The sequence below is a fragment of the Acipenser ruthenus genome, chromosome 16 (assembly GCF_902713425.1).
Source record: "Acipenser ruthenus chromosome 16, fAciRut3.2 maternal haplotype, whole genome shotgun sequence".
Lineage (NCBI taxonomy): Eukaryota > Metazoa > Chordata > Actinopteri > Acipenseriformes > Acipenseridae > Acipenser > Acipenser ruthenus.
Window position 1 is genome coordinate 559,957 of NC_081204.1, and position 27,815 is coordinate 587,771.

A 27,815-nucleotide genomic window follows, 5' to 3' on the forward strand; every position below is an offset into this window, starting at 1 on the left:
CTGCTGCTCTGTTTATCAATGATTACAGAACCACTTTGCCTTTGCAGACCCTGAAGTAATTATTAATTTTTTTGGGGGCAGTGGTGGCCTATCAGTGGAGGGGTGGAGAGGCTTACACACACTGAGCTACTGAGCAGGTAAAGTCAAGAGTCTCACTGGTACACTGAGGAGCCCTGCCGTGTCTGTGATATCAGCTACACTGAGGAGCACTGAGGAGCACTGCCGTGTCTGTGATATCAGCTATACTGAGGAGCACTGCCGTGTCTGTGATATCAGCTATACTGAGGAGCACTGCCGTGTCTGTGATATCAGCTATACTGAGGAGCACTGCCGTGTCTGTGATATCAGCTACACTGAGGAGCACTGCCGTGTCTGTGATATCAGCTATACTGAGGAGCACTGCCGTGTCTGTGATATCAGCTACACTGAGGAGCACTGAGGAGCACTGCTGTGTCTGTGATATCAGCTACACTGAGGAGCACTGAGGAGCACTGCCGTGTCTGTGATATCAGCTACACTGAGGAGCACTGCCGTGTCTGTGATATCAGCTACACTGAGGAGCACTGAGGAGCACTGCCGTGTCTGTGATATCAGCTACACTGAGGAGCACTGAGGAGCACTGCCGTGTCTGTGATATCAGCTACACTGAGGAGCACTGAGGAGCACTGCCGTGTCTGTGATATCAGCTACACTGAGGAGCACTGAGGAGCACTGCCGTGTCTGTGATATCAGCTACACTTCCATTGTTTTACTGGCTGTTATCATTGCAGACACACTTGTGTTTTAGATCTGTTTTTATTTTGTGTGTACTTGTCTAAGCAGAGAAAGATGTCCAGTTTAAAGGAGGTCTGTGGGGGCTTGCCTTTGAACCCTCTACCCCCAAACCAAGGAAGGAGCAACCGGGTACCCCACGCTCCGGTCAGGGTCCCCAACCTGACACCCCAAGAGGAAAAGGTAACACTTCTACTGTATCTGAACATGCCTGTATCGTTACAGGCAGCTTTCATCTCTAATACGGAATCATTATTAATTCATTATCATATCGTTTTTACTTTTATTTATTCATGGTTTAATTTACGTTTTCAGTGGAAAATCCACAGCAGTGATTCAGTATCAGTGGAATTTCTAATGAAATGAGTGGCAGACTTTTCCCAGGTTAGATTGAAATAAATACATAAATATGAAACTTGCATGCCATACAAAGTATGGAAGAGAAAATAATAATAATAATAATAATAATAATAATAATAATAATAATAATAATAATAATAATAATAATTCGAGCTGTTTTGCAACATGTTTCTTTGCATAAAGGAAGTTGGGGAAACATGACATGTTCCACAAAACATGTGTTTTGATCCAGTTAAAGATGAAGAGTCCCCGGTAAACCAAGCTTGCAAAATGCACTTTATTTTTACAAAAGAAAGTTTACCACATTCTCTTAAACCATGTGGTTAATCATTGCTGCAGTGAGAGATAGTGTGTGTGTGTGTCTCAGTGTGTGTGTGTGCGTGCATGTGTGTGTCTTGGTGCGTGCGTGTGTGCGTGCGTGGATGCGTGCATGTGCCTCTGTGTGTGTCTCGGTGCGTGCGTGGGTGCGTGCGTGGGTGCGTGCATGTGTGTCAGTGTGTGTGTGTGCGTGCATGTGTCTCAGTGTCTCAGTGTGTGCGTCTTGGTGTGTGTGTGTGTGCGTGTCTCTCTGACCCTGGTGTTGAAACAGGGCTCTTTACACAGACCACGAGACAGGGCTCTGTTCACTGACCTGTACCCACTGCTTTCAGGAAATTTTTTTTTTTTTTTTGAAGGACTGTTTGAGGGTTTAAAACATTCTCTAGGGACTAAACAGTGCTTTTAAAAATAGGGAAGCATTGTAAAGCACAGAGAGGTATGGTAAAGCATAGGGAAGCATTGTAAAGCACAGAGAGGTCTGGTAAAGCATAGGGAAGCATTGTAAAGCACAGAGAGGTCTGGTAAAGCATAGGGAAGCATTGTAAAGCACAGAGAGGTATGGTCATGCGTATTAAGAAACATGCCAAACCATGCATGAGAAAAACTGCAAATTTACCATGCCTCCATCCTGACTGTCAGCCCTGTGCTCATAACCACAGGGCAGGAGTAACCAGAGAACGTCCTGCGAAAAACAAAGAGGAATTCAGCTGGGTAAATAATCCCATCATCATGAAAGGGACACAGTATATGAGAAGATGTCTACTCCCTTGTTAGTGGTATCACTATTCTGAGATGCTATTCTCACTCCTGTCAACACCCCAGATATTACAGTATAGCAGAGAGTAGAGACTACCGTTGAAATTCCTGATTGAGAAACCATTAAACTCAGTGCTGAGTTAACAGGCGGCTTTGTAGCATCATTGAAGTCTTTCAATGGGTTACCTAGTCATGTTGTTGAAGGAGACTCTTCTTCACACAGAGAGTGGTGAGGGGATGGAATGGGTTACCTAGTCATGTTGTTGAAGGAGACTCTTCTTCACACAGAGAGTGGTGAGGGGATGGAATGGGTTACCTAGTCATGTTGTTGAAGGAGAGAGAGTGGTGAGGGGATGGAATGGGTTACCTAGTCATGTTGTTGAAGGAGACTCTTCTTCACACAGAGTGGTGAGGGGATGGAATGGGTTACCTAGTCATATTGTTGAAGGAGACTCTTCTTCACACAGAGAGTGGTGAGGGGATGGAATGGGTTACCTAGTCATGTTGTTGATGCTCAATCACTTGGATCTTTTAAGACCCAACTTGACAGAGTTCTGAGATCGATCAGTGACTAGGAAGCGGATGAATGGCCTCCTCTCGTTTGTAAAAGCTCTTCTGCTCTTCTGCTCTCATCAGCTGGCCCTGCGCAATGCCCTGCGGTACTTCCCTCCTGCCGTTCACGAGGTTCTGGCTGCGGAGTTTGCTGAGGAGCTGCGGCTGTACGGACACATCTACATGTATCGCTTCTGCCCAGGGATCCCTATGAGGTGAGGCTGTTTGTGATTTACAGCACCGGCGTTGGTGCACTAACACTGTGATCTCTGGTTAGCTTTACATTGAAACAAATATACACTAGTGAGCTCCTGTTTGCATAATAACTGTTAGGTAGTACTTTATATTGTGTCTCTGATGTGCACTCTATATTGAGACACAGGGCACTCTATATTGAGACACAGTGCACTCTATATTGAGACACAGTGCACTCTATATTGAGACGCAGTGCACTCTATATTGAGACGCAGTGCACTCTATATTGAGACACAGTGCACTCTATATTGAGACGCAGTGCACTCTATATTGAGACGCAGTGCACTCTATATTGAGATGCAGTGCACTCTATATTGAGACGCAGTGCACTCTATATTGAGACACAGTGCACTCTATATTGAGACACAGGGCACTCTATATTGAGACGCAGTGCACTCTATATTGAGACACAGGGCACTCTATATTGAGACGCAGTGCACTCTATATTGAGACACAGTGCACTCTATATTGAGACGCAGTGCACTCTATATTGAGACGCAGTGCACTCTATATTGAGACGCAGTGCACTCTATATTGAGACACAGTGCACTCTATATTGAGACACAGGGCACTCTATATTGAGACACAGTGCACTCTATATTGAGACGCAGTGCACTCTATATTGAGACACAGGGCACTCTATATTGAGACACAGTGCACTCTATATTGAGACGCAGTGCACTCTATATTGAGACGCAGTGCACTCTATATTGAGACACAGTGCACTCTATATTGAGACACAGGGCACTCTATATTGAGACACAGTGCACTCTATATTGAGACGCAGTGCACTCTATATTGAGACACAGGGCACTCTATATTGAGACGCAGTGCACTCTATATTGAGACGCAGTGCACTCTATATTGAGACGCAGTGCACTCTATATTGAGACGCAGTGCACTCTATATTGAGACACAGTGCACTCTATATTGAGACACAGTGCACTCTATATTGAGACGCAGTGCACTCTATATTGAGACGCAGTGCACTCTATATTGAGACGCAGTGCACTCTATATTGAGACGCAGTGCACTCTATATTGCGACGCAGTGCACTCTATATTGCGACGCAGTGCACTCTATATTGAGACGCAGTGCACTCTATATTGAGACGCAGTGCACTCTATATTGAGACACAGTGCACTCTATATTGAGACACAGTGCACTCTATATTGAGACGCAGTGCACTCTATATTGAGACGCAGTGCACTCTATATTGAGACACAGTGCACTCTGGTTCTCGAGACTGCCAGGTGAACTGAGAGATTGTCCTGTCTAGCAAGAGTAAACTGGAGGGACGCGCAATGGAAAAGCAGCCAGCACTAATTTGCATCAGAAAACAAAGAACCCCGAGCAGGCTTTGTAGAAGAGTGGAATCTGAAACAGGCAGAAGGGCCTCCTAGACAAGCTTCTGCTAGAGCACGGAAAAAGAAAATCTGTAATTCTAATTAGAGAAACATTCCTGGAATTAAAAAGCCCTTTTAAAGAGGATTACTTCCATTCCTTTGGAAGGGATTGAGGGATTCTGTGCGTCTGAGAAGCCAGTGGGCTGCTTGTGTTTGTGTAGGTGTGATTGCAGCAGTAGCTGCTAATCTTGGATTCCTCAAGCTCGTGCTGATAGCAGCTTATAGATACAAAGGATGCAGACGCATTTATCTTATTCCATCTTTATATTTAACCAGTCCCATTGCGTTTAAAATCTCTCTCTTTTCAAGGGAGACCTGGTCAAGAAGGTGGCATATCATACAAATAAACCCCTCCCCCCACACACCAATTCAACTGAACCCCACCAATACAAACCTGTTGAACACATTACAAAAAACCATCTAGCAGCATCGGACAAAACACAACTGTCTCAGCTACAGAGATGTCAATTTGTTTGAACTCCTTCAGGGATATCAAAACACTGAGTTTCAGTTCTTCTGACGTTCATTCCAATACTGCTAGGCATGCTGGCTGCTCTACCTCACTGTGGGGCGGGGGGGGCGACACTTCCATGGAAGCTGGATCCTGGATCTGAACAGTTTTCATCCCTCTGTGATAGAGAATCCCATTCAAACCTGTAGAGCAGCCAGCATGGCTTATTTGAAAGCGTCCTTCGTATGGTGTTTAGTCTCCAGGTGCTTATCTCTACCCATATTTACATGTGCAGCGATGCAATGATGCAGTGAGACAGTGAGCTCAGAATAGACATTGTCAAAACTGCACTCACCCCTGACAGTGAGCTCAGAATAGACATCGTCAAAACTGCATTCACTCCTGACAGTGAGCTCAGAATAGACATCGTCAAAACTGCATTCACTCCTGACAGTGAGCTCAGAATAGACATCGTCAAAACTGCATTCACTCCTGACAGTGAGCTCAGAATAGACATCGTCAAAACTGCATTCACTCCTGACAGTGAGCTCAGAATAGACATCGTCAAAACTGCATTCACTCCTGACAGTGAGCTCAGAATAGACATCGTCAAAACTGCATTCACTCCTGACAGTGAGCTCAGAATAGACATCGTCAAAACTGCATTCACTCCTGACAGTGAGCTCAGAATAGACATCATCAAAACTGCATTCACTCCTGACAGTGAGCTCAGAATAGACATCATCAAAACTGCATTCACCCCTGACAGTGAGCTCAGAATAGACATCGTCAAAACTGCACTCACTCCTGACAGTGAGCTCAGAATAGACATCATCAAAACTGCACTCACTCCTGACAGTGAGCTCAGAATAGACATCGTCAAAACTGCATTCACTCCTGACAGTGAGCTCAGAATAGACATCGTCAAAACTGCATTCACTCCTGACAGTGAGCTCAGAATAGACATCGTCAAAACTGCATTCACCCCTGACAGTGAGCTCAGAATAGACATCATCAAAACTGCACTCACTCCTGACAGTGAGCTCAGAATAGACATCGTCAAAACTGCATTCACTCCTGACACACAAGAATAAGAAAAGACAGAAATCGGTGCAGAAATCCTCCACTTACATGGGTTTATATAAACCCTTTATTGTACAGCATATGCTTTAATAAAGATTATAAAATACTTGAAAGTACAGCAGCAGCCTAAACATGACTAACACTGAGGACATGAATTATAACATGTGCATCTCGCCATGGTACCGTGACACACTGTATAATGAACCCTCTTTGGCATTTGTACAATGTGTTGTTGTAGGTAATGGTTTCTATACCGCACACATGTGAGGGGACCGTGCATGCATTTACAAATCCACTGCCACATCATTCAGAGATGCACAAAACTGCTCCTCGAGGTTTTATAGACATCGTTAAGTAATGACCTGATCAAGACCTTGAAGGAGGTTAAACTGGTGGAACAGAGACCAGGAGGCACCAGACCTGAAGGAACGCTGACATATTTTCAGTGTTACACAATCCCCTTGTTTGTTTTTTTCCAATGCTTTAATATGTGATGTTTCTGTGCTGGAGCCAGCATGGGTGTTTCCAGCTCTCACCGTCATGCAGGATTCCCCTTGGAGATTAGATGCATTTCTCAAGTGCGCTCATGATAACAGCGGCTCCTTTATTCCAGAGCCTATCCTATCAACAGCTACCCCTGCAAGACCAAACAAGCGGCTGCTGTGATGCTCATGATCATGAACAACCTGGATCCCTGTGTAGCTCAGGTAGGCACCCTGGCACTGTACTGTGCGTTAATACCAGCACTGTGACACAGTGCACTGTACTGTGCGTTAATACCAGCACTGTGACACAGTGCACTGTACTGTGCGTTAATACCAGCACTGTGACACAGTGCACTGTACTGTGCGTTAATACCAGCACTCTGACACAGTGCACTGTACTGTCTGTTAATACACCTGGATCAAGTTTTGAACATGCAAACTTTTAAATGCAAACTCTTTTTGTTTGTTTTGGAGATAAGGGAACACCCCTTTTTTATCTTGCACAGAGACTTCTTCAGTTAAACAGACTCTTGAGGTCTTGTGTTTGTATATTACAGTTAATCCAAGAACCTCTTCAAATCTGTTCCCTTGATTAATTACCACTGGATTAAATACTGTTCTCGACAGCTCCGCTCTGTCCAGAGTGTAAGCACAGCTTCCAGTAAATGCTGTCTGCGTTGTTTGTGTTTCAGTTTCCCCAGGAGCTTGTCACCTACGGTGGGAATGGCCAGGTGTTCAGTAACTGGGCTCAGGTAAGACGACAGACACTATGGTATTGCTAGTCAGTGCTGGCGTGGATATGGTGCAACAGACGCTTCAGGCAGTGAATAAGGAATTAGAGGAAACGTTAGTTTACTTGAAGTTTTACCCAAAAGCTGCAAATGCCGTGACTAATAATACTCCAGTATAAAATTCCATGGCCTCTGGACAAATTGCAGGAACATTAGTAAATGAATGAGATGGGCAATTTGCCCACAGTGGAAAATCGGGCCAGTGTTTTGATATTCTGTTTCAGCTTTTTCTTCTGTATTTAAAAACTGAAAAAGACTTCCAGGCAAAAGGTTTGTCGTTGAAAGTTTCTTTAGCATTTCTAAATTCAGCACAGTTGAAGTGGGTTGTTATTCAGGATATGCAAGCATAGCGCTGGCATCACCACAGCAATCCAGTACAATGAAGAGAGAGGGAGATTGTTTTGAAGTGTGCTACGTGGAGAAGGGGGGGGGGGGGGGGAGGAGTCTGGGGTGGTAAGACTTGGATTAACCACAGGATAACATCTCAGCTATTCAGTGCATCTGTGTCTCATTAGAATTACAAGGTGCTGCCAGATAAACACGCCTCACTGCAAATCAAATGAAACCAAGGACTTCTCAGGAGCATCTTGAAAAAACACGACCTAATACAACTGGACAGGCTCAAGATTGCTCTGGCTTCCTGGTAGCTCATCACTTCCTGTGCTGTGTAGGAATGGGAAGGCAGTAGTTTCATCACTTCCTGTGCTGTGTAGGAATGGGAAGGCAGTAGTTTCATCACTTCCTGTGCTGTGTAGGAATTGAAAGGTAGTGGTTTCATCACTTCCTGTGCTGTGTAGGAATGGGAAGGCAGTAGTTTCATCACTTCCTGTGCTGTGTAGGAATGGGAAGGCAGTAGTTTCATCACTTCCTGTGCTGTGTAGGAATGGGAAGGCAGTAGTTTCATCACTTCCTGTGCTGTGTAGGAATGGGAAGGCAGTAGTTTCATCACTTCCTGTGCTGTGTAGGAATGGGAAGGCAGTAGTTTCATCACTTCCTGTGCTGTGTAGGAATGGGAAGGCAGTAGTTTCATCACTTCCTGTGCTGTGTAGGAATGGGAAGGCAGTGGTTTCATCACTTCCTGTGCTGTGTAGGAATGGGAAGGCAGTGGTTTCATCACTTCCTGTGCTGTGTAGGAATGGGAAGGCAGTGGTTTCATCACTTCCTGTGCTGTGTAGGAATGGGAAGGCAGTGGTTTCATCACTTCCTGTGCTGTGTAGGAATGGGAAGGCAGTAGTTTCATCACTTCCTGTGCTGTGTAGGAATGGGAAGGCAGTGGTTTAAACGTTAAATCAGCTGCACGGTCTGCATTTGAAAAAAAAACAAACAACAAATAAACAGAAGCTCTTCAGCGTTCCAGATATAATGCTGGTCCGGTGTGATCACACATATAGAGTGGAGATTGTGTCTGAGTATAAGAACCTGTAACCACACTGACACGGATGTAAGCACCAGACACCACCAACTTTGTGTTCCTACTTATGATGAGAATGAGAGTGCTGGGGGCATGACTGTGCATGCTGTCTTACAACTGGCTCCGCTTTATAAAGCTTTACAAAGGGGGCCCCCTGCATCTGATGACTCCGCTGTATAAAGCTTTACAAAGGGGGCCCCCTGCATCTGATGACTCCGCTGTATAATGCTTTACAAAGGGGGCGCCCTGCATCTGATGTTGTCTGTCGGTCTGTCTACGTGGTGAACACGGTGCACACTTTCATCATTGACCATACCTCCTACATCTGCTTTGTGTTCCTCATGCACAGCGGCCTTCTCGTTGTCACACAATCTGCCTGTCGCCCCTGACTGTGTCGCGACAATGAAAGCTATAGCACTGGGCTCAGGTTGTGCTCCCTACCGATCCGATTGAAACATTAGTCTCAAAGTGGGTCTGTGCTGCGTCTAAGAACACGTGTGACGATTATTACAGATGTAATTTCAGCCAGTAATCATATACAGCATCAATCACACAAGGGGGTTGGTTTTTTTCATTTGAAATGAAACGGTTCGTTGGGATGGGATTTGCCTGCAGGGTGCAGATTGGGTGCGGCACTGTGCTGTATCACCTGATACGGGAGCGTGACTTTGAATAGGGTTTGAAAGCATTCTTCTGCGTACAGATCCGTTCAAGGAAGCAGCTTGCATTGGCCCCAGATCTCCGTGCACAAGGAGTTCATTGTGTTAGAATGCAATCTGCTTTTTCACCAATTTGGTTTTCATTCTGTTTCCACCAACTCTATTCTTCTGCAAGGAAAAGGACTTCACTGTTATAAAGCTAACAAAAAACAACACAATCCAGCATGCTGCTGTATCTGCTCCTGCATGAACCTGACTTGATTTCATAACATTTACAGAAAGCGGGGCGGATTTCAGACATGCCGAAGCCTTGCTCTGTGTTATAGTATGATAGCACTGGGAGTCAGCAATCGAAAGGTCAGATGTCTGCAATCAGACACATGTCCATGCTGAGGACCCCTGTGAAGTGCCTCACCCATCCCATTCCAGAGGTTTGCCGTGCTGAGGACCCCTGTGAAGTTCCTCACCCAGTCCATTCCAGAGGTTTGCCATGCTAAGGACCCCTGTGAAGTGCCTCACCCATCCCATTCCAGAGGTTTGCCGTGCTGAGGACCCCTGTGAAGTTCCTCACCCAGCCCATTCCAGAGGTTTGCCATGCTGAGGACCCCTGTGAAGTGCCTCACCCAGCCCATTCCAGAGGTTTGCCATGCTGAGGACCCCTGTGAAGTGCCTCACCCAGCCCATTCCAGAGGTTTGCCATGCTGAGGACCCCTGTGAAGTGCCTCACCCAGCCCATTCCAGAGGTTTGCCATGCTGAGGACCCCTGTGAAGTTCATCACCCAGCCCATTCCAGAGGTTTGCCATGCTGAGGACCCCTGTGAAGTTCCTCACCCAGCCCATTCCAGAGGTTTGCCATGCTGAGGACCCCTGTGAAGTGCCTCACCCAGCCCATTCCAGAGGTTTGCCATGCTGAGGACCCCTGTGAAGTGCCTCACCCAGCCCATTCCAGAGGTTTGCCATGCTGAGGACCCCTGTGAAGTGCCTCACCCAGTCCATTCCAGAGGTTTGCCATGCTGAGGATCCCTGTGAAGTGCCTCACCCAGCCCATTCCAGAGGTTTGCCATGCTGAGGACCCCTGTGAAGTGCCTCACCCAGCCCATTCCAGAGGTTTGCCATGCTGAGGACCCCTGTGAAGTGCCTCACCCAGCCCATTCCAGAGGTTTGCCATGCTGAGGACCCCTGTGAAGTTCCTCACCCAGCCCATTCCAGAGGTTTGCCATGCTGAGGACCCCTGTGAAGTGCCTCACCCAGCCCATTCCAGAGGTTTGCCATGCTGAGGACCCCTGTGAAGTGCCTCACCCAGCCCATTCCAGAGGTTTGCCATGCTGAGGACCCCTGTGAAGTGCCTCACCCAGCCCATTCCAGAGGTTTGCCATGCTGAGGACCCCTGTGAAGTGCCTCACCCAGCCCATTCCAGAGGTTTGCCATGCTGAGGACCCCTGTGAAGTGCCTCACCCAGCCCATTCCAGAGGTTTGCCATGCTGATGTACCAGGGAGGCCACAGCAATCTTGCTGCAGCAGATTAGAAAAAGATGAAGGCATATTTTAAACGTTACATCTTTTAAAGTTGCCACAGCAGGTTGAACTTGCTGGTTGAACTTGTATGATCTTTTTTATTGCAAATCCACAGATGGGGGGCCTGACATTTTATTTTGGAAACAAAGAGAGAGAGAGAGAGAGAGAGAAGCAGAGGGGGAAAGAGACAGAGGGAGTCATGATCAGTCAGCTGTCATCTCGAATGATAAAGATCTCAAGCCATGCTCTCTGAATTATTAAAGCTTCTTAAACTGCAGGAGAAATGGGTTCTTTAAAGCAGGAGGACGGGGGGTGGAGGGGGGAGCGTTGTGGGCAGTCTTTCATCTTCAAATAGAAACTGCCAGACTGAAAGATGAAACTTTATTAGATCAGGTCTGAGCAAACCTTTGCAGCTGATATCTGTGCACCAGAATCTGACAGCTTATAATTGAGACGTACAACTCATTACAATGCTCTTATATTCTTCAAACATGTTTTTCTTTATATATATATATATATATATATATATATATATATATATATATATATATATATATATATATATATATATAGGTTAACACATCGACAGAGATGTATCTAAAAAATAACAATACAATGAATTTTGACAAAGGCTTTATATTTATAAAACATATATTATGGAAAATAGAATTATCATTAAATTAGTTTAGCGTTGTTGTTTTAGTTGGACTCGTTTTTTAATTCTTTGACAGCAGCCCAAAACATTATTATTCATAAAGCAGCTCAGTGAATGGTGTCCTGTGTAGAATATATCTACCTGTCTGCTTGCAGTTTATCCGCAGCGTGTTCCTGCTTCGCTGTGCTTCACTACTAAGATACCCTTACCCTCGCTCGTGCCAAAGCGTTTCATAACCGCCTGGCACTGTGTGCTGTCTGTCGGCGTGGCATGAAGATAGCAGAGGGGAGTACGTGCGCTATTGCCACGCTTTGTGAGAGCACTTGACACAGCAGCATTATTTCAACAACGAGACAGTCTGTTTGTTTCGTGTGATGCCAGCAGCGTTTTCTTTTGTACCCTGAATGCCAAACAAACCCTCCCAGAACAGGACAGGTGTGATAAATCACTGATGTGTTCTTCTTGATGTGTAGAAGCATGTTGAAAGGGTTACACTCGGGGGTGCCGGCTGCACTTAGAGAGACAAGGGGTTTCCTGGAGCTGGAATGGTGCTTGAAACATTGATCAGGATGTGACGACTGAAGCAGGGGCTGGTGTACAACGTGAAGGTAAAACACGAAGGAGAATGCATGCGTTCAGGTAACCGGGATAGTCCTCCTGTACCAAGCGGCTCTTTTACAGGCGCTCGTTTATCAAGCCTGTTTCTCATTTCACTTCGTGAACAGTATGTGCCCTGCACGTAACCTGTAAGCACCGTGTTGATCTTTGCATGCCTCGAATATCTGATCCCCTGTTTCCATTGTTCAGACAGTTATGTGGTGAGCACGTCTCCCTGGCATGAGAGTCAATGGAGAGAACGCATGCCCTGCAGTCACAGAAGAGAGAGCTGGGAGGTGGTGGTGGGGAAATGAAACGTTTGAACTACGGCGTCCTCTCATTTCTCTTGAGTTGTGTGGTTGAGTGCGAGGTGTTTGCTGTCATTTCTCTTGAGTTGTGTGGTTCAGTGCGAGGTGTTTGCTGTCATTTCTCTTGAGTTGTGTGGTTCAGTGCGAGGTGTTTGCTGTCATTTCTCTTGAGTTGTGTGGTTCAGTGCGAGGTGTTTGCATCGGAAGCTTTTCTTCTTGACCCAGTTGAAATGGAGAGGGTGGTTAGCGCTGCCTGATTCATCTGCATTCTTTTCATCTCGCGGGTTCGCTTGGCAGTGAAGCATCTCAACGGATTAATTCGATATTTCACAGACGCTCTGCAAACACACAAGCACCGTTCTGTCCTTCATTTTTTTTTTCTTTGTGGAAGTGGCCACCCAGGACAATATTATCCGGTGGACAAACAATTAGTGTCACTGTGGCAAGGACAGGAAACCCTGGGTGTTGAGTGCAGGGGCCATCTGTCCAGCGCAAAACAGTCCACACATCCAGGTGTGCTCAACGACTGAGAGTTCAAAGCAGCGTACGGGTCTGAGAGAAGACAGAGAATACAGAGTCTCCTCGCAGTCAATGAGAACACAATCCATTGGATTGATGGGCCAGGTTTAAAGTGGTTCCAGCACACAGGGGGCACGGTTTAAACAGTGGAGGTCAATAGATTGACAGTTTCATTAGATGTATTGATAGACCCTATTAATCTGTTCCAATGTGTATCTCTTGCACTAAATCTGGGTGTCTTCAGTGATGTTGCTATGGGAGTAAATCAGTGACCCAGGTTGGGATTAAAAACAGTACTGTGTAAATGTATTAGAACACCCCATTGCTTCTGGTGTAACATTTTCACACAAGTGCCTGTTGTTTCTATATCACTGATTACTGACGGAAAATGTAAATTCTCACAGCCAGAGGTTTTCATGCAGGCAGGTATATAAAGGATATAATTGATAAATCTTGAGGCGTTCTAATAAATGTTCCTGTGTTTCTCTCCTCAGTGATGCACTGTTTTATCCTGTGGTGACTCGTGTTTCTCTCCTCAGTGATGCACTGTTTTATCCTGTGGTGACTTGTGTTTCTCTCCTCAGTGATGCACTGTTTTATCCTGTGGTGACTCGTGTTTCTCTCCTCAGTGATGCACTGTTTTATCCTGTGGTGACTCGTGTTTCTCTCCTCAGTGATGCACTGTTTTATCCTGTGGTGACTCGTGTTTCTCTCCTCAGTGATGCACTGTTTTATCCTGTGGTGACTCGTGTTTCTCTCCTCAGTGATGCACTGTTTTATCCTGTGGTGACTCGTGTTTCTCTCCTCAGTGATGCGCTGTTTTATCCTGTGGTGACTCGTGTTTCTCTCCTCAGTGATGCGCTGTTTTATCCTGTGGTGACTCGTGTTTCTCTCCTCAGTGATGCGCTGTTTTATCCTGTGGTGACTCGTGTTTCTCTCCTCAGTGATGCACTGTTTTATCCTGTGGTGACTCGTGTTTCTCTCCTCAGTGATGCACTGTTTTATCCTGTGGTGACTCGTGTTTCTCTCCTCAGTGATGCACTGTTTTATCCTGTGGTGACTCGTGTTTCTCTCCTCAGTGATGCACTGTTTTATCCTGTGGTGACTCGTGTTTCTCTCCTCAGTGATGCACTGTTTTATCCTGTGGTGACTCGTGTTTCTCTCCTCAGTGATGCACTGTTTTATCCTGTGGTGACTCGTGTTTCTCTCCTCAGTGATGCGCTGTTTTATCCTGTGGTGACTCGTGTTTCTCTCCTCAGTGATGCACTGTTTTATCCTGTGGTGACTCGTGTTTCTCTCCTCAGTGATGCGCTGTTTTATCCTGTGGTGACTCGTGTTTCTCTCCTCAGTGATGCGCTGTTTTATCCTGTGGTGACTCGTGTTTCTCTCCTCAGTGATGCACTGTTTTATCCTGTGGTGACTCGTGTTTCTCTCCTCAGCGATGCACTGTTTTATCCTGTGGTGACTCGTGTTTCTCTCCTCAGTGATGCACTGTTTTATCCTGTGGTGACTCGTGTTTCTCTCCTCAGTGATGCGCTGTTTTATCCTGTGGTGACTCGTGTTTCTCTCCTCAGTGATGCACTGTTTTATCCTGTGGTGACTCGTGTTTCTCTCCTCAGTGATGCACTGTTTTATCCTGTGGTGACTCGTGTTTCTCTCCTCAGCGATGCACTGTTTTATCCTGTGGTGACTCGTGTTTCTCTCCTCAGCGATGCACTGTTTTATCCTGTGGTGACTCGTGTTTCTCTCCTCAGTTCTGGCTGGTGATGCAGTTCCTGTGTGAGATGACGGAGGAGCAGACTCTGGTGATGTACAGCGGGCACCCCGTGGGTCTGTTCCCCAGCCACCGCGACGCCCCGCGGGTCGTCATCACCAACGGCATGGTCAGGATCACACTCTAGTCATGTGCTTACAGGGATTCGAAATCAACCAATCATGTAAAGGATTTGTCACAATCCCAGTCACAGTCTATTCCCGTGCGCATTTCACAGAATAACTATTTTGATGTGGAAAGGTAGAAAGCCCCCCTGCATTGCATCAGCCAGCGAATCTTTAGGGGTAATGCCAGGAGATCCAGGGATAGGGGGTGGATTATCCCCCAGGAGGATTCTGCAGGGCTGTAAAATGCTCTAAAAGAGTTTAACATGTTTCTGTGTTCTTCCCTGTTCCAGGTTATCCCCAATTACTCCTCCAGGGATGAATATGAGAAGATGTTTGCCTTGGGGATCACAATGTAAGGAAGTATTCACACTTAGGTAACAGCGGTCCTTTTTACCGTGGAGTAGGTTATAAAGCGGTATGGGCATGACTTCCATTTTCTCCCTAAAACAATTTCACTAGCACTTGAATTCCCGTAGGTAGAACAGAAGGCTCTCGATTTACAGCATTATGAAGGGGAGTGCTGCATGAAAAAAAGAAAATTGCATGTATGGAAGATAGAGGTCTTGAATTTAAAGAAAAAGTTTTGATTCAAAAATAGTACAACTCAACCTAAAATGAAGCTATATCTTTTTAATTATTAGTTGCGAGAGGGATAATGTCTGTTTTAAGATAATTTTTTTGGCGGCCCTGTGTTGTCTGAAGTGTGGATTTAATGGTGACGGCCGGGCAGTCCAGTTAAGCCCACGTGTTTGAGATTCATTTCAACAGGTTCCTGAGCTCCTGGAAGCTGCATTGCTCGCATGCTTGTTACACGTCATATCTAATTGAAAGAGCTTCAAGCTGTCTGAGGCTGAAGCTGACGCTGCACTGACTTCATGACAAACCGGGGACTGGCTTACCAGAGTGGGATTTGTGATCTGCTATTCCTGGTTACATGGAAAACATTTTTGGGAATCTGTTCAATATTTTGTCCGCTGTTTACCACCGCTATATTTTTGTTACAAAGGATAAGCCATCCATATAAGTACCCCGAGATTTTGGGCAACTCTGGCCCTTCTTTACCAGGTTCTTAATTGTTCAGTTGAACCAATTAAACCTCCAATCCGGTCCTCCAGCAGTTTGACTGCTTTATACATTCCACACCCTGTTAACCCTGGTGCAGCATGGCCCTCTGTATTGATATGAAGATGCCTTTGGCTCTGTCAGACTCTCACAGCTCTGTTTCTCATGGCAGGTATGGACAGATGACCGCAGGAAGCTACTGCTACATTGGGCCGCAGGGAATCGTCCACGGCACAGTGGTGAGAATTCGGGTCACTTGAAGTTTTACGATGACCAGTTTGAAACGATGTTTTCCTCTTAATATGCTTTGCCATACCTCTCTGTCCTGCTGCAGCTCACTGTGTTGAATGCTGGCCGGAGGTACCTGGGCTCCAGTGATCTGGGGGGGAAGGTGTTTGTCACGGCCGGTCTGGGGGGGATGAGCGGGGCTCAGGCCAAGGCAGCGGTCATCGCTGGGTGCATCGGGGTCATCGCAGAGGTGAGGTCACGGCGGGGTCGCTCGCTGCGTGCTGGGGGAGGGGAGTCTCACTTGCAGGTCACCGCTGTCATTTTTATTATTGCATCCAGTCCTCTCCTTCGTTTCGATTTCACACGTCACACTGCGGATCAGCAGCACGTCCATTATTCCAGGTTACGTGTTCATGGCTGCATCTGCCACTGCAGGCACTTGACAAGTCCCTATTGTTGATGTTTGTGATTGGAAACTCTGGATCACATAAAGCGGATAAACACTGCTTTATAGAATCAAACGTTTATTGAATGAAGCGCCAGGGTTAGGGTTTGCTGAACAGCAAAGGTAATGCAATCTCTGATTCCAGTATGCTGTTGATTCAGTTAAGCAGTGATTCTATGAAGAGGTCTTCACAGTGCTGTTATATTGCTCTTCGAAGGGGGTTGATAGTTCTGTTCTTACTGTTTAAAACACTTAACGGGTTTACAAGACTGGGAATGTAACGCTTCGTTTCACTAAAAGATCAAAATGGCCAGACGTCTAAACAGGACAAAACGACTTAAAAAAAAACAAAGAGAACGACTGAGCGCAGCCTGTGCAGTGCCAGCGCTAATGTGTTTAATAACGTCTCTCACAAAACTATCAGCAAGGAAGTCATTAAATGCAACAGAGCTGAAACGAACCCGTCGTTTTGTGTGTGCTTCTTTCATGTGCTTCTGCTTTGTAATTCTAAAACTCCGGACTGTTCATACGGCTGTCAGGCTGGCAGTCTGAGCCAGGGAAACCTGAACCGAGGGCATTGCAGAGAATATTTATTTGGTTCTGTATTGCTTCAGTTAGCACAGCATTTCAGTTTGAGTTGCATGTAAGCCTGGCAAAGCCTAAGAGAGCAGCGAACATTATTATATTGGCTATTAAAGCAAACCCCATTCGTGTCAGGTTCAGGACAAAAGAGAAATGTCAGGAAAGGTATGCTGCACTGGCACTCTTTAGACTGACAAGAAAGAGATGTCCAAATTAGCACCATATGGACGCATGCGAGTCGTGTTGTGAGCCATTCCCAGTCACTTTGAACGTTAGGAAAACACAGCTTAAAGGAAAGGAAAGGAAAGGCCCGGAGAACTGACCAGTCAAGGAATGGGATCACGGCTGTTTTTGTTGGATGCGTTTCTCATTTAAAGTGGTGGCATATTCTTTGTCTGTGTATTGCAATGTGTTGCAAATTGTTGTGGTAAAACTTAGCACCCAGACTGAAAGTGCAGTTATCATTGAAGCAGATTCAGTATCTCCCTTAATGTCTTCTAATTGTAATAATTATAACAAAAATGAGATCGGTTTGATTGCCGTGACCACAGAAGAAATGAAAAACGTTTTCTAGTTAACCTGCTGTTAAAGTCAGCTTGCTGGAGCTAGATATATATGCAGTCTGTTGTACACAAAACAAAATCCTGGCATGTTTTGTGAGAGAACCGCAGAAATGTGGAGAACCCTGACCCATGGTCACTCAGGCTGGCATGTGTGAAGAATAACAAACCCTGCAAACCAGATCCCACATCCGCTACCTTTTTGTCTGACAGGCGAGAATTATGCAGTTTGCAAATGCTGAACCGTGTCAAACAAAAACAGCAAAGAAAAGGATTTTTCATGTTGAAATAAAGAAGGGTTCAGCAGTGCTGGCTTGTGCTTTCAGGTGGACCAGGCTCCTCTAAAGAAGAGGCACGAGCAGGGCTGGCTGATGGAGATTACCAGTGACCTGGACCGCTGCATTCAGAGGATCAGGTGGGGCTGCAGCAACAACAAATCCTTCTGAAAGAGGTTCTGAGGACGAGCACAAGGGGAGACCGCACGACGAAGCCCCTGCAAAAACCACAGCAGTGCTGGGAAATGCATGGGATATGCATCTGAAATGAATGGGATATGCATCTGAAATGAATGGGATATGCATCTGAAATGCATGGGATATGCATCTGAAACTGCAACAGTTACCCTGCAGGTCCCATTGTGGTTACACTTTTGACATCAAGGGCAGTGGCAGATCTAAATAAACACAGCCACAGATTGATCATGTAGCCTCTGAGTCCCTAGTGTGGTGTTTATTTTTGATCTGCTCTTTTGAGTGCCAGTGCATTGAGCTGACACTCTGATTACAAGGCATGCTTTAGCCTACACAGAGATATTAAGCACTGTCACTCCCGGTAGTAAGAAACTGGTTCTGCACACACTCCCTGGCTGAGACTGCTAGTCAGAGGTACTTCCCTGGTGATTGATTTCATCCTGGAATCTAACAGGGTTACTCCTCCTCAAGAGATCAGTCACTGACGTGAGCCCTCGGTTCATGCTTTTAAAAGTACACACCACGAAACGCTTTGACATTACCAACTCCTTTACAGTCTAAAAACGATCCCCAGAGATGATCTTAATTCAGAGATGATCCTCTGCAATGAAAAGAGGTGCTCAGAGATGTGCAGTGCATGCTGGGTGCAGAATACGAGGCGTTCTCTTTGAAACGTGTCGGAATGAAGCCTTTTTTTAAAAGGCAGGCCTTGGGTAGACTGGAGGATATTGTTCCGCAGTGTGTAGAATAGCAGTTGTGAAGGAAACTATACGTGGAGAATCGGGGATTTTCAGATGAAATTTACACTTTGAATGTGTTTCAGGGACGCCAGGATGAAGAAAACGCCCCTGAGCCTGGGGTACCATGGCAACGTGGTAGATCTTTGGTAAGTGTTTCCTGGGGTACCATGGCAACGTGGTAGATCTTTGGTAAGTGTTTCCTGGGGTACCATGGCAACGTGGTAGATCTTTGGTAAGTGTTTCTTGGGGTACCATGGCAACGTGGTAGATCTTTGGTAAGTGTTTCTTGGGGTATTGGACAGATGATGTCATAGCAGAGGTGGTGGGGGGGGGGGTCATGTCTTTCATGAAGGTTGATTTTGGGGGTGGTGGGTGGGGGTGATCTGAAACTGTAAAATTGTTCCAAACTGGGTGATGTAATGCTTAGTGTTTCGTGAACAGGGTCTGGCTGTCAGTCTCGTTTCTGTTTTTCCCCCTGTGGGTAAGGTTTACACAGCAGAGATGATAATCGTTCCTGAATGGAATGCCATCTAATCTCTGGAAGGAGAGCGGTGTGCGTGTGTGTGAGGGGTCATTACCTTGAGTCATAGTTAAGAGGTGACGTATTGGTGAGACTGGGAGGCTTGATTGATAATCCTCTTCTACAGGTCAGCTGCAATGGCAAGCCTGAGTGGAGATGGAGAGCTCCTGCATGTGTGTGTGGGTGGGTGTGTTTTGTACTGCTGGCAACACAGTTGCACAAACAATTTCTATGGAAGAAAATAAAAGCTTTAAAAAGTTTATCTTCTAATCATATAGACTTGAAAGAATACCAAACAATACAGCTTTGCAAATCAACAGAAATCATTTAGCATGGTTTGAGCACCAAACTGCACAAGATGATAGCTTTATGTAACAGTAAGAGACACGCCACACACAGCGTGTTAGCTATTACATTACAATGGATACTTTGCATGTCAGAAATTCCTGTACAAGAGTTTGATTTCTCACTCGGAGATCTCGACTCCTCTGCAAACAGGGGAACTGCCTGCCCTACAAGTAGAAGACAAAAAACCTTCCTGGAACCTTCAGGAAAATGATCCGACTTCAAAGAGCGCTTTTAACGGCTCAAATCAAATTAAGGCAAAAAAAACAAGCCCTGATGTAATGCCCTGACAGCAGCTGAGCTGGGAGTTCTCAATGAAGCTGTCAGGACTGATCGTCTGTAACAGCAGCCCAGGCATCCTCAGCACTGCAGCCCCCAGGGCTGCCCCCAGCTCCACCAGCACATGAGCACACAGCAGCAGAGGAGGCACTGCAGACCCCAGCGCTGCCCCCAGCTCCACCAGAACATGGGCACGCAGCAGCAGAGGAGGCACTGCAGATCCCAGCGCTGCCCCCAGCTCCACCAGCACATGAGCACGCAGCAGCAGAGGAGGCACTGCAGACCCCAGCGCTGCCCCCAGCTCCACCAGAACATGGGCACGCAGCAGCAGAGGAGGCACTGCAGCCCCCAGCGCTGCCCCCAGCTCCACCAGCACATGAGCACGCAGCAGCAGAGGAGCCACTGCAGCCCCCTGCATGTTAAACACGCATCAGGGAGCCCTGATTCGGACTGTGGGTTTATTTCGTTCCACGATCCGGTAACTTAGTGCCCAGTTATCTTTTATCTGGGGGAAACTATACGTGCCTCCGAGCAATAAACAGAGCAAATTGTGATGTCTTTCTCTTGCCCTTTCCCACAGGGAGAGGCTGGTGCGTGAGTACGATACTACAGGAGAGCTGCTGGTGGACCTGGGCTCTGACCAGACCTCCTGCCACAACCCCTTCAGCGGAGGGTACTGCCCAGTGGGGCTCACCGAGCAGGAGGCCGGCCAGTTGATGCACTCCGAGCCGGCCAGGTTCCGCAGCCTGGTGCAGGAGAGGTAGGACTGCGGGTATAATGAGGAACACTCCCAGAACAGTCTCATTCTGGAACATTTCTACAACAGACATTCCACAGACAATCAGATTCTGGAACGTTTCTACCACAGCCATCCCAAGAGCAATTTAGGGTTGGGGATGGGGAATGGGTTAGGGTTAAGGTTATGGTTAGGTTTGGGGTTAGGGATTAGGGTTAAGGTTATGGTTAGGTTTGGGGTTAGGGGTTAGGGGTAGGGTAGATGTAAGGGTAGGGTTAGGGTTGGGGTTAGGGGTAGGGTAGAGGTAAGGGTAGGGTTAGGGTTGGGGTTAGGGGTAGGGTAGAGGTAAGGGTAGGGTTAGGGTTGGGGTTAGGGGTAGGGTAGAGGTAAGGGTAGGGTTAGGGTTAGGGTTGGGGTTAGGGGTAGGGTAGAGGTAAGGGTAGGGTTAGGGTTGGGGTTAGGGGTAGGGTAGAGGTAAGGGTAGAGGTAAGGGTAGGGTTAGGGTTGGGGTTAGGGGTAGGGTAGAGGTAAGGGTAGAGGTAAGGGTAGGGTTAGGGTTGGGGTTAGGGGTAGGGTACAGGTTAGGGTTGGGGTTAGGGGTAGGGTAGAGGTAAGGGTAGGGTTAGGGTTGGGGTTAGGGGTAGGGTAGAGGTAAGGGTAGGGTTAGAGTTGGGGTTAAGGGCAGGGTTAGGGGTAGGGTAGAGGTAAGGGTAGGGTTAGGGTTGGGGTTAGGGGCAGGGTAGAGGTAAGGGTAGGGTTAGGGTTGGGGTTAGGGGTAGGGTAGAGGTAAGGGTAGGGTTAGGGTTGGGGTTAGGGGTAGGGTAGAGGTAAGGGCAGGGTTAGGGTTGGGGTTGTGGTTGGTTTTGCACTCATCACTAATGCTGTAGCGTGTGTGTCTTCTGTATTTTCTAGCCTCAGAAGACACATCGCTGCCATTAACAAGCTGGCGGACAAGGGCTTGTTCTTCTGGGACTACGGGAACGCGTTCCTGCTGGAAGCGAAGCGGGCTGGTGAGTCGGGGAGAGGCATCGAAAAGCATCGTCCCGCAGTGCCAGTCACCAAGGAGAATCTCCCTGGGCACTGCAGTTTCCCCTGTGCTTTTCCCATCGTTATACGAGGCATTTACCATAGTTTAGCCTGGATTGGTTTTGAAATATTCTTCTCTTTCTGGGCTTTAGAATGCTTACATATGCTTTACCATGTTTTCACTGTGCTTGGTTACACTGTGCCATGCTTTCACTGTGCTTGGTTACACTGTGCCATGCTTTCACTGTGCTTGTTTACACTGTGCCATGCTTTCACTGTGGTCAGTGTGGAGTAGTGGTTAGGGCTCTGGACTCTTGCCTGGAGGGTTGTGGGTTCAATCCCTGGTAGGGGACACTGCTGCTGTACCCTTGAGCAAGGTACTTTACCTAGATTGCTCCAGTAAAAACCCAACTGTATAAATGGGTAATTGTATGTAAAAATAATGTGATATCTTGTAACAATTGTAAGTCGCCCTGGATAAGGGCGTCTGCTAAGAAATAAATAATAATAATAATAATAATAATAATAATATAAGGATGCTCGTTTATGTTCACCTGATGTTCAGGTGACTGAAAGGCTAACACTGTTGAATGTCGCAGGTGCTGATGTGGAGAAGAGTGGAGCTGGGAAGACAGAGTTTAAATATCCTTCCTACGTTCAGCACATCATGGGGTAAGCTGACTGTATCTCTGACCTGAATTCCTGCTCTCCCTCCCCCCTCGCTCTCTTTCTCTCTCCCTTCTATCTTTCTTTCTCTCTCTCTCTCCTCAGACTCATTAGAAATGATTAGTGGGGTGTGTTTCCATCTCTAAACACACACACTTGTTTGTCTTGAATGTTTCAAATTCTTCATCCTTCAGCCTTATGAAAGGAAAGCACTGCTCACTGCCAGAGCAAACAGGCACGGAATGCCACACATCCGTTTAATTCCATGATCCTGTCCACATTTCCAGGGATATATTCTCCCTGGGATTCGGACCGTTCCGCTGGGTCTGCACCTCGGGGGACCCCGAAGACCTGGCCACCACCGATGTCATCGCCTCGACAGTGCTGGAGGACATCGGCAAAGGAGGTGGGTAGAGGGGCAGTGACTCACTGTGCTGGAGGACATGAGCAAAGGAGATGGGTAGAGGGGCAGACACTCACTGTGCTGGAGGACATGAGCAAAGGAGGTGGGTAGAGGGGCAGACACTCACTGTGCTGGAGGACATGAGCAAAGGAGGTGGGTAGAGGGGCAGTGACTCACTGTGCTGGAGGACATGAGCAAAGGAGGTGGGTAGAGGGGCAGTGACTCACTGTGCTGGAGGACATCAGCAAAGGAGGTGGGTAGAGGGGCAGTGACTCACTGTGCTGGAGGACATCAGCAAAGGAGGTGGGTAGAGGGGCAGTGACTCACTGTGCTGGAGGACATCAGCAAAGGAGATGGGTAGAGGGGCAGACACTCACTGTGCTGGAGGACATGAGCAAAGGAGGTGGGTAGAGGGGCAGACACTCACTGTGCTGGAGGACATCAGCAAAGGAGGTGGGTAGAGGGGCAGTGACTCACTGTGCTGGAGGACACGAGCAGGACTGCCCAGCGAGATCCTCTCCCCCACATTACAAAAGCCGATCATTTCTATGAAACCCTTTTGATCTAGCAAAGCGCTTTTAAAACCCCGAGATGGATTGTATTGTCAAACAGCAAGTTGTACGAGATTGATGGAGGGCAGATGAAAGGATGTCAGGAGGGAGCGTGATCGTTGAGTTTGTTTTTGTACTTGATGGAAGTGCTTAGGAAAGGAATGCGGGGGAGGGGGGTAACTTTGATCACAACGCTTTTATTGGAATTCAATCTAAACCGTGACAAGTTTTACTAGAAAAAGCCAGCGCAGTGTGGGCTCACTCCTTGTCACAGAAACAGCAAGACAAGAAAAAAAGCTGAATCCGCTCAGAGGAGCACTTTTTAATTTATGAACTAATTTAACTTGACCATTAACAAAACTGCCCAACAACATGTTAATAAGTTAGCTGTTAACAGTGAAGCAACTGAAAGAGTGCTGTTTCTGTGTTGAAGTGTCTCGGTACCCTTATGAAACTTTATCACAGTGAAAGGGCAGCAAATTGTAAAGCCCGGAGAAGTATGGTAAAGCATATTTAAAAAGCGTGCTAAATGCATGGTATTGTAATTGGTAAACTTTTTAAAGAGCTAGCCTCTGAAAAGCATGGGGAAACTTTGGACAATCCAGCTTTATAAAATGAAACAGCTGCAAGAACAGAAAGGGGATCCTGTACTTATCCGTGTGAAGAACAAGAAAATCGGAATCCATGGGGAAGAAAAAGAAAATAGGAAAAGACATGAAATGCCGCTCAGCACCAGTTGTAAATGAGTCACATTTGGGATACCCGTGCACTTGTGGGACATCTTTCTTATTTCCTCGTTTCAGTGTCTGACTTGGTGAGACAGCAGTACGATGACAACATCCGCTGGATACGGGAGGCTGGCAAGCACAACATGGTGAGAGAGAGGCACGCCTGCGCTCACAGGAACACACAGTATACAAGCCTCTGTTATGATAAGAGCGAGGCACGCCTGCGCTCACAGGAACACACAGTATACAAGCCTCTGTTATGATAAGAGCGAGGCACGCCTGCGCTCACAGGAACACACAGTATACAAGCCTCTGTTATGATAAGAGCGAGGCACGCCTGCGCTCACAGGAACACACAGTATACAAGCCTCTGTGTTCCTGACTCGTTCAGTGTGAGACTCAGTGGTTTCTGTTTGAATTGCAGGTGGTGGGGTCCCAGGCCAGGATCCTGTACTCGGATCAGAAAGGACGGGTCTCCATCGCGCTCGCCATCAACACGGCCATCGCTGACGGACGCATCAAGGTAAGCCTGCTGTCAGCTGCCTCACTTCTGTGGAGGGCTCTGTGCATTAGACCCGATCAATCCGCTCACTGCAACAGTTTAGTTAACAAACTTTACTAAGAAAACAGCATCTCAAGTGTGCACAGTGTGTATGTTGGGTCTCAGGTGTGCACAGTGTGTATGTTGGGTCTCAGGTGTGCACAGTGTGTATGTTGGGTCTCAGGTGTGCACAGTGTGTATGCTGGGTCTCAGGTGTGCACAGTGTGTATGGTGGGTCTCAGGTGTGCACAGTGTGTATGTTGGGTCTCAGGTGTGCACAGTGTGTATGTTGGGTCTCAGGTGTGCACAGTGTGTATGTTGGGTCTCAGGTGTGCACAGTGTGTATGTTGGGTCTCAGGTGTGCACAGTGTGCATGTTGGGTCTCAGGTGTGCACAGTGTGTATGGTGGGTCTCAGGTGTGCACAGTGTGTATGTTGGGTCTCAGGTGTGCACAGTGTGTATGTTGGGTCTCAGGTGTGCACAGTGTGCATGTTGGGTCTCAGGTGTGCACAGTGTGTATGTTGGGTCTCAGGTGTGCACAGTGTGTATGTTGGGTCTCAGGTGTGCACAGTGTGCATGTTGGGTCTCAGGTGTGCACAGTGTGTATGGTGGGTCTCAGGTGTGCACAGTGTGTATGTTGGGTCTCAGGTGTGCACAGTGTGTATGTTGGGTCTCAGGTGTGCACAGTGTGCATGTTGGGTCTCAGGTGTGCACAGTGTGTATGGTGGGTCTCAGGTGTGCACAGTGTGTATGTTGGGTCTCAGGTGTGCACAGTGTGTATGTTGGGTCTCAGGTGTGCACAGTGTGTTTATTCCCCTGCTTGTTTTCCTTGCTGCTGCAGGCTCCAGTGGTAATCAGCAGAGACCACCATGACGTCAGTGGGACAGACAGCCCCTTCAGAGAAACATCCAATATCTACGATGGGTCTGCTTTCTGTGCAGGTACCTGCAGGGGTGCAGCGATGCACTATCACGAGACCATACTGTACGAATCACAAGATGCAGGGCACCATACGATACGCATCACGAGACCATACTGTACGAATCACGAGATGCAGGGCACTCCCTCTAATTGGACTGATATTACATGCTGTGAGGACAGGTGAATGTCGAGCTCCTGTCTGCAGTAGTTTGCTCCCTCTAATTGGATTGATATTACATGCTGTGCCTCTGTACATTGTGTGCATGTACATGGGTGGAAGTGATGCTGATCTTGCTTGCAGACATGGCCGTGCAGAACTTTGTAGGGGATGCTTTCAGAGGCGCCACGTGGGTTGCACTGCACAACGGAGGAGGAGTTGGATGGTAAGACGGATCTCAGTGCAGCTTTGTTTCCTTGCAATCAATTGTATTGTAAGAGCTTCATCTCTAACCAAGCCTGCCTCAAGCCTGCCTCTAACCAAGCCTGCCTCTAACCAAGCCTGCCTCAAGCCTGCCTCTAACCAAGCCTGCCTCTAACCAAGCCTCCTGAAAAGTGAACAGGTTGTTCTTAACCAACAGACCTGCCTGCTGCCTGCGTAACTAAACCATACTTTGACTACTGCAGAAACGCACACACAATGAGCAGTGCTTTTCTATTGGCTGAGCCTTGTTAACACTGTGTGACACTTCAGTGGTGATCGAGGGCTTCCTTTGCTTTTGATCAGCTCACAGCATCTGGACTGTATCGCAGGTTATAAAGTTATTGCCCACATGTTGCTCTGATTACAGGCCAATCCAAGTGTTCCTTTTATCTTAATATTTAAATGAATTGCATGTGTGGTATATTAAAGTCATCAATTAAATTAGACTAATCACTAATTTGCCTATTTTGACAATTATCCAAGATTTTCAGTCCCAGTGGTTTGATTGCAACACAGCCAATCCAAACTGCTGGAGCAATGGGGTGTTGTAATACATGTGCACTGTAGATGTAGGGAGGAGCCCTTGACAGACAGCAGAAGGAGTCTCAAGTGTGTGTCTCTCTTGCTGTCTAGCACAGCAGTGTGAGTGCAGTGCTGCAGCTGAATGTTGCTGTTAGATGACATGGATGGAGGAAAGTGAGGCCGTTGGGAAACACATCTCCAAACGAAATGAATTCATGATGATGGTTTATTGCACAGTGGATATGCCAGATCAATCTGAGACCTGCGTGCTTATTGCACAGCCTGAGGTCATTAATCAAAGGCATCTATTTCCAGAGCACAGTTCACATTTCTGCAATTATAAAACTTAATACTGTTGTTGCAGACCATTGTTGCCTGACCGTAATGTATAGCGTGCCAGGCTGGTCTGTCCTGTGAGAGCAGTATAAATGTATAGCGTGCCAGGCTGGTCTGAGAGCAGTATAAATGTATATAAGGTTAGTTAACATGGACCTGCTTTGTCTCCGAAGGGGAGAAGTTACTAACGGTGGGTTCGGGCTGGTTCTCGACGGTTCTGGAGATGCTGCAAGGAGAGTCACAATGATGCTGAACTGGGATGTTTCTAATGGGGTGAGTCCTGTCCTGCAGCCATTCCCAGCTCCACCCCTCAGGGGCCACTCAGACAACAACTGCAGAAATGGAGAATCTAGCCCAGTGTGCGCTACAATGCAGTGTGCTTTTAATGCAATCCCTGTGGTTACGACTGGATGTAAAGCTGCACAATATATATATATACAACATATACAGTATATACAGCATATACAGTATATATATATATATATATATATATATATATATATATATATATATATATATATATATATATATATATACGTATGGCGTTTGTTCCCAGGTGGCTCGACGGTGCTGGTCAGGGAATGACAAGGCCTATGAGACGATCTGCCAGACCATGCGGGAGCACAGTGACCTGAGAGTGACCCTGCCACACAGCGTGGCGGACGAGGGGCTGCTGGACAGGGCTCTGCGGCACTGAGAGAGGAATTCAATCACAAACCACATGACCACATGACTGCGGTCGTGTGGCGCAGCTGTCGTTTGATTGAATCTGTCCCTAAGATGGTTTTCAAATCCTAGGAAAGGGCTTTCAGTTCTCTTCTCTTGGCTTTTGTCTCCTATGTGTTTTTAAGCATTTGAAGTTTGAAGTTTCTAATGGCCTGGAATTGTAAGAGGTGTTAACGTGTTCATGTTTGGTTCAGGTATCACAGTAAACTAAACTATAATAAATATTAAATTTCA

General features: G+C 46.9%; 1 protein-coding gene across 3 annotated transcripts; it reads left to right on the forward strand.

Annotated features, from left to right (window-relative positions):
• Positions 1 to 133: 133 nt before the first annotated feature.
• On the forward strand, positions 134 to 27,815 carry LOC117963463 (urocanate hydratase-like). Of its 3 annotated transcripts, XM_058988241.1 has the most exons (21): positions 137 to 711; positions 790 to 954; positions 2,842 to 2,972; positions 6,566 to 6,659; positions 7,130 to 7,189; positions 14,647 to 14,775; positions 15,064 to 15,125; positions 16,008 to 16,074; positions 16,170 to 16,313; positions 17,977 to 18,065; positions 18,944 to 19,006; positions 20,585 to 20,764; positions 21,653 to 21,750; positions 22,366 to 22,438; positions 22,720 to 22,838; positions 24,190 to 24,260; positions 24,539 to 24,637; positions 25,497 to 25,596; positions 25,878 to 25,959; positions 27,029 to 27,128; positions 27,412 to 27,815. In XM_058988241.1, exons 2-21 carry the CDS (start codon positions 829 to 831, stop codon positions 27,550 to 27,552), a joined length of 2,028 nt encoding a protein of 675 aa, XP_058844224.1. In that variant the 5' UTR covers positions 137 to 711; positions 790 to 828; the 3' UTR covers positions 27,553 to 27,815. The 3 variants fall into 3 exon arrangements, with proteins under 3 accessions (XP_058844225.1, XP_058844224.1, XP_058844223.1); XM_058988240.1 differs by having other exon boundaries at positions 137 to 954; XM_058988242.1 differs by lacking the exon at positions 25,878 to 25,959 and having other exon boundaries at positions 134 to 954; positions 27,412 to 27,549.

What these genes read in the sequence shown, in the direction of transcription:
- LOC117963463 (XM_058988240.1), top strand. Translation starts at nt 829, where the DNA reads ATGTCCAGTTTAAAGGAGGTCTGTGGGGGCTTGCCTTTGAACCCTCTA. An exon ending in TGACACCCCAAGAGGAAAAG is followed by an intron (nt 955 to 2,841) that starts GTAACACTTCTA and finishes TGCTCTCATCAG; the next exon opens with CTGGCCCTGCGCAATGCCCT. An exon ending in GCTGGAAGCGAAGCGGGCTG is followed by an intron (nt 21,751 to 22,365) that starts GTGAGTCGGGGA and finishes TGAATGTCGCAG; the next exon opens with GTGCTGATGTGGAGAAGAGT.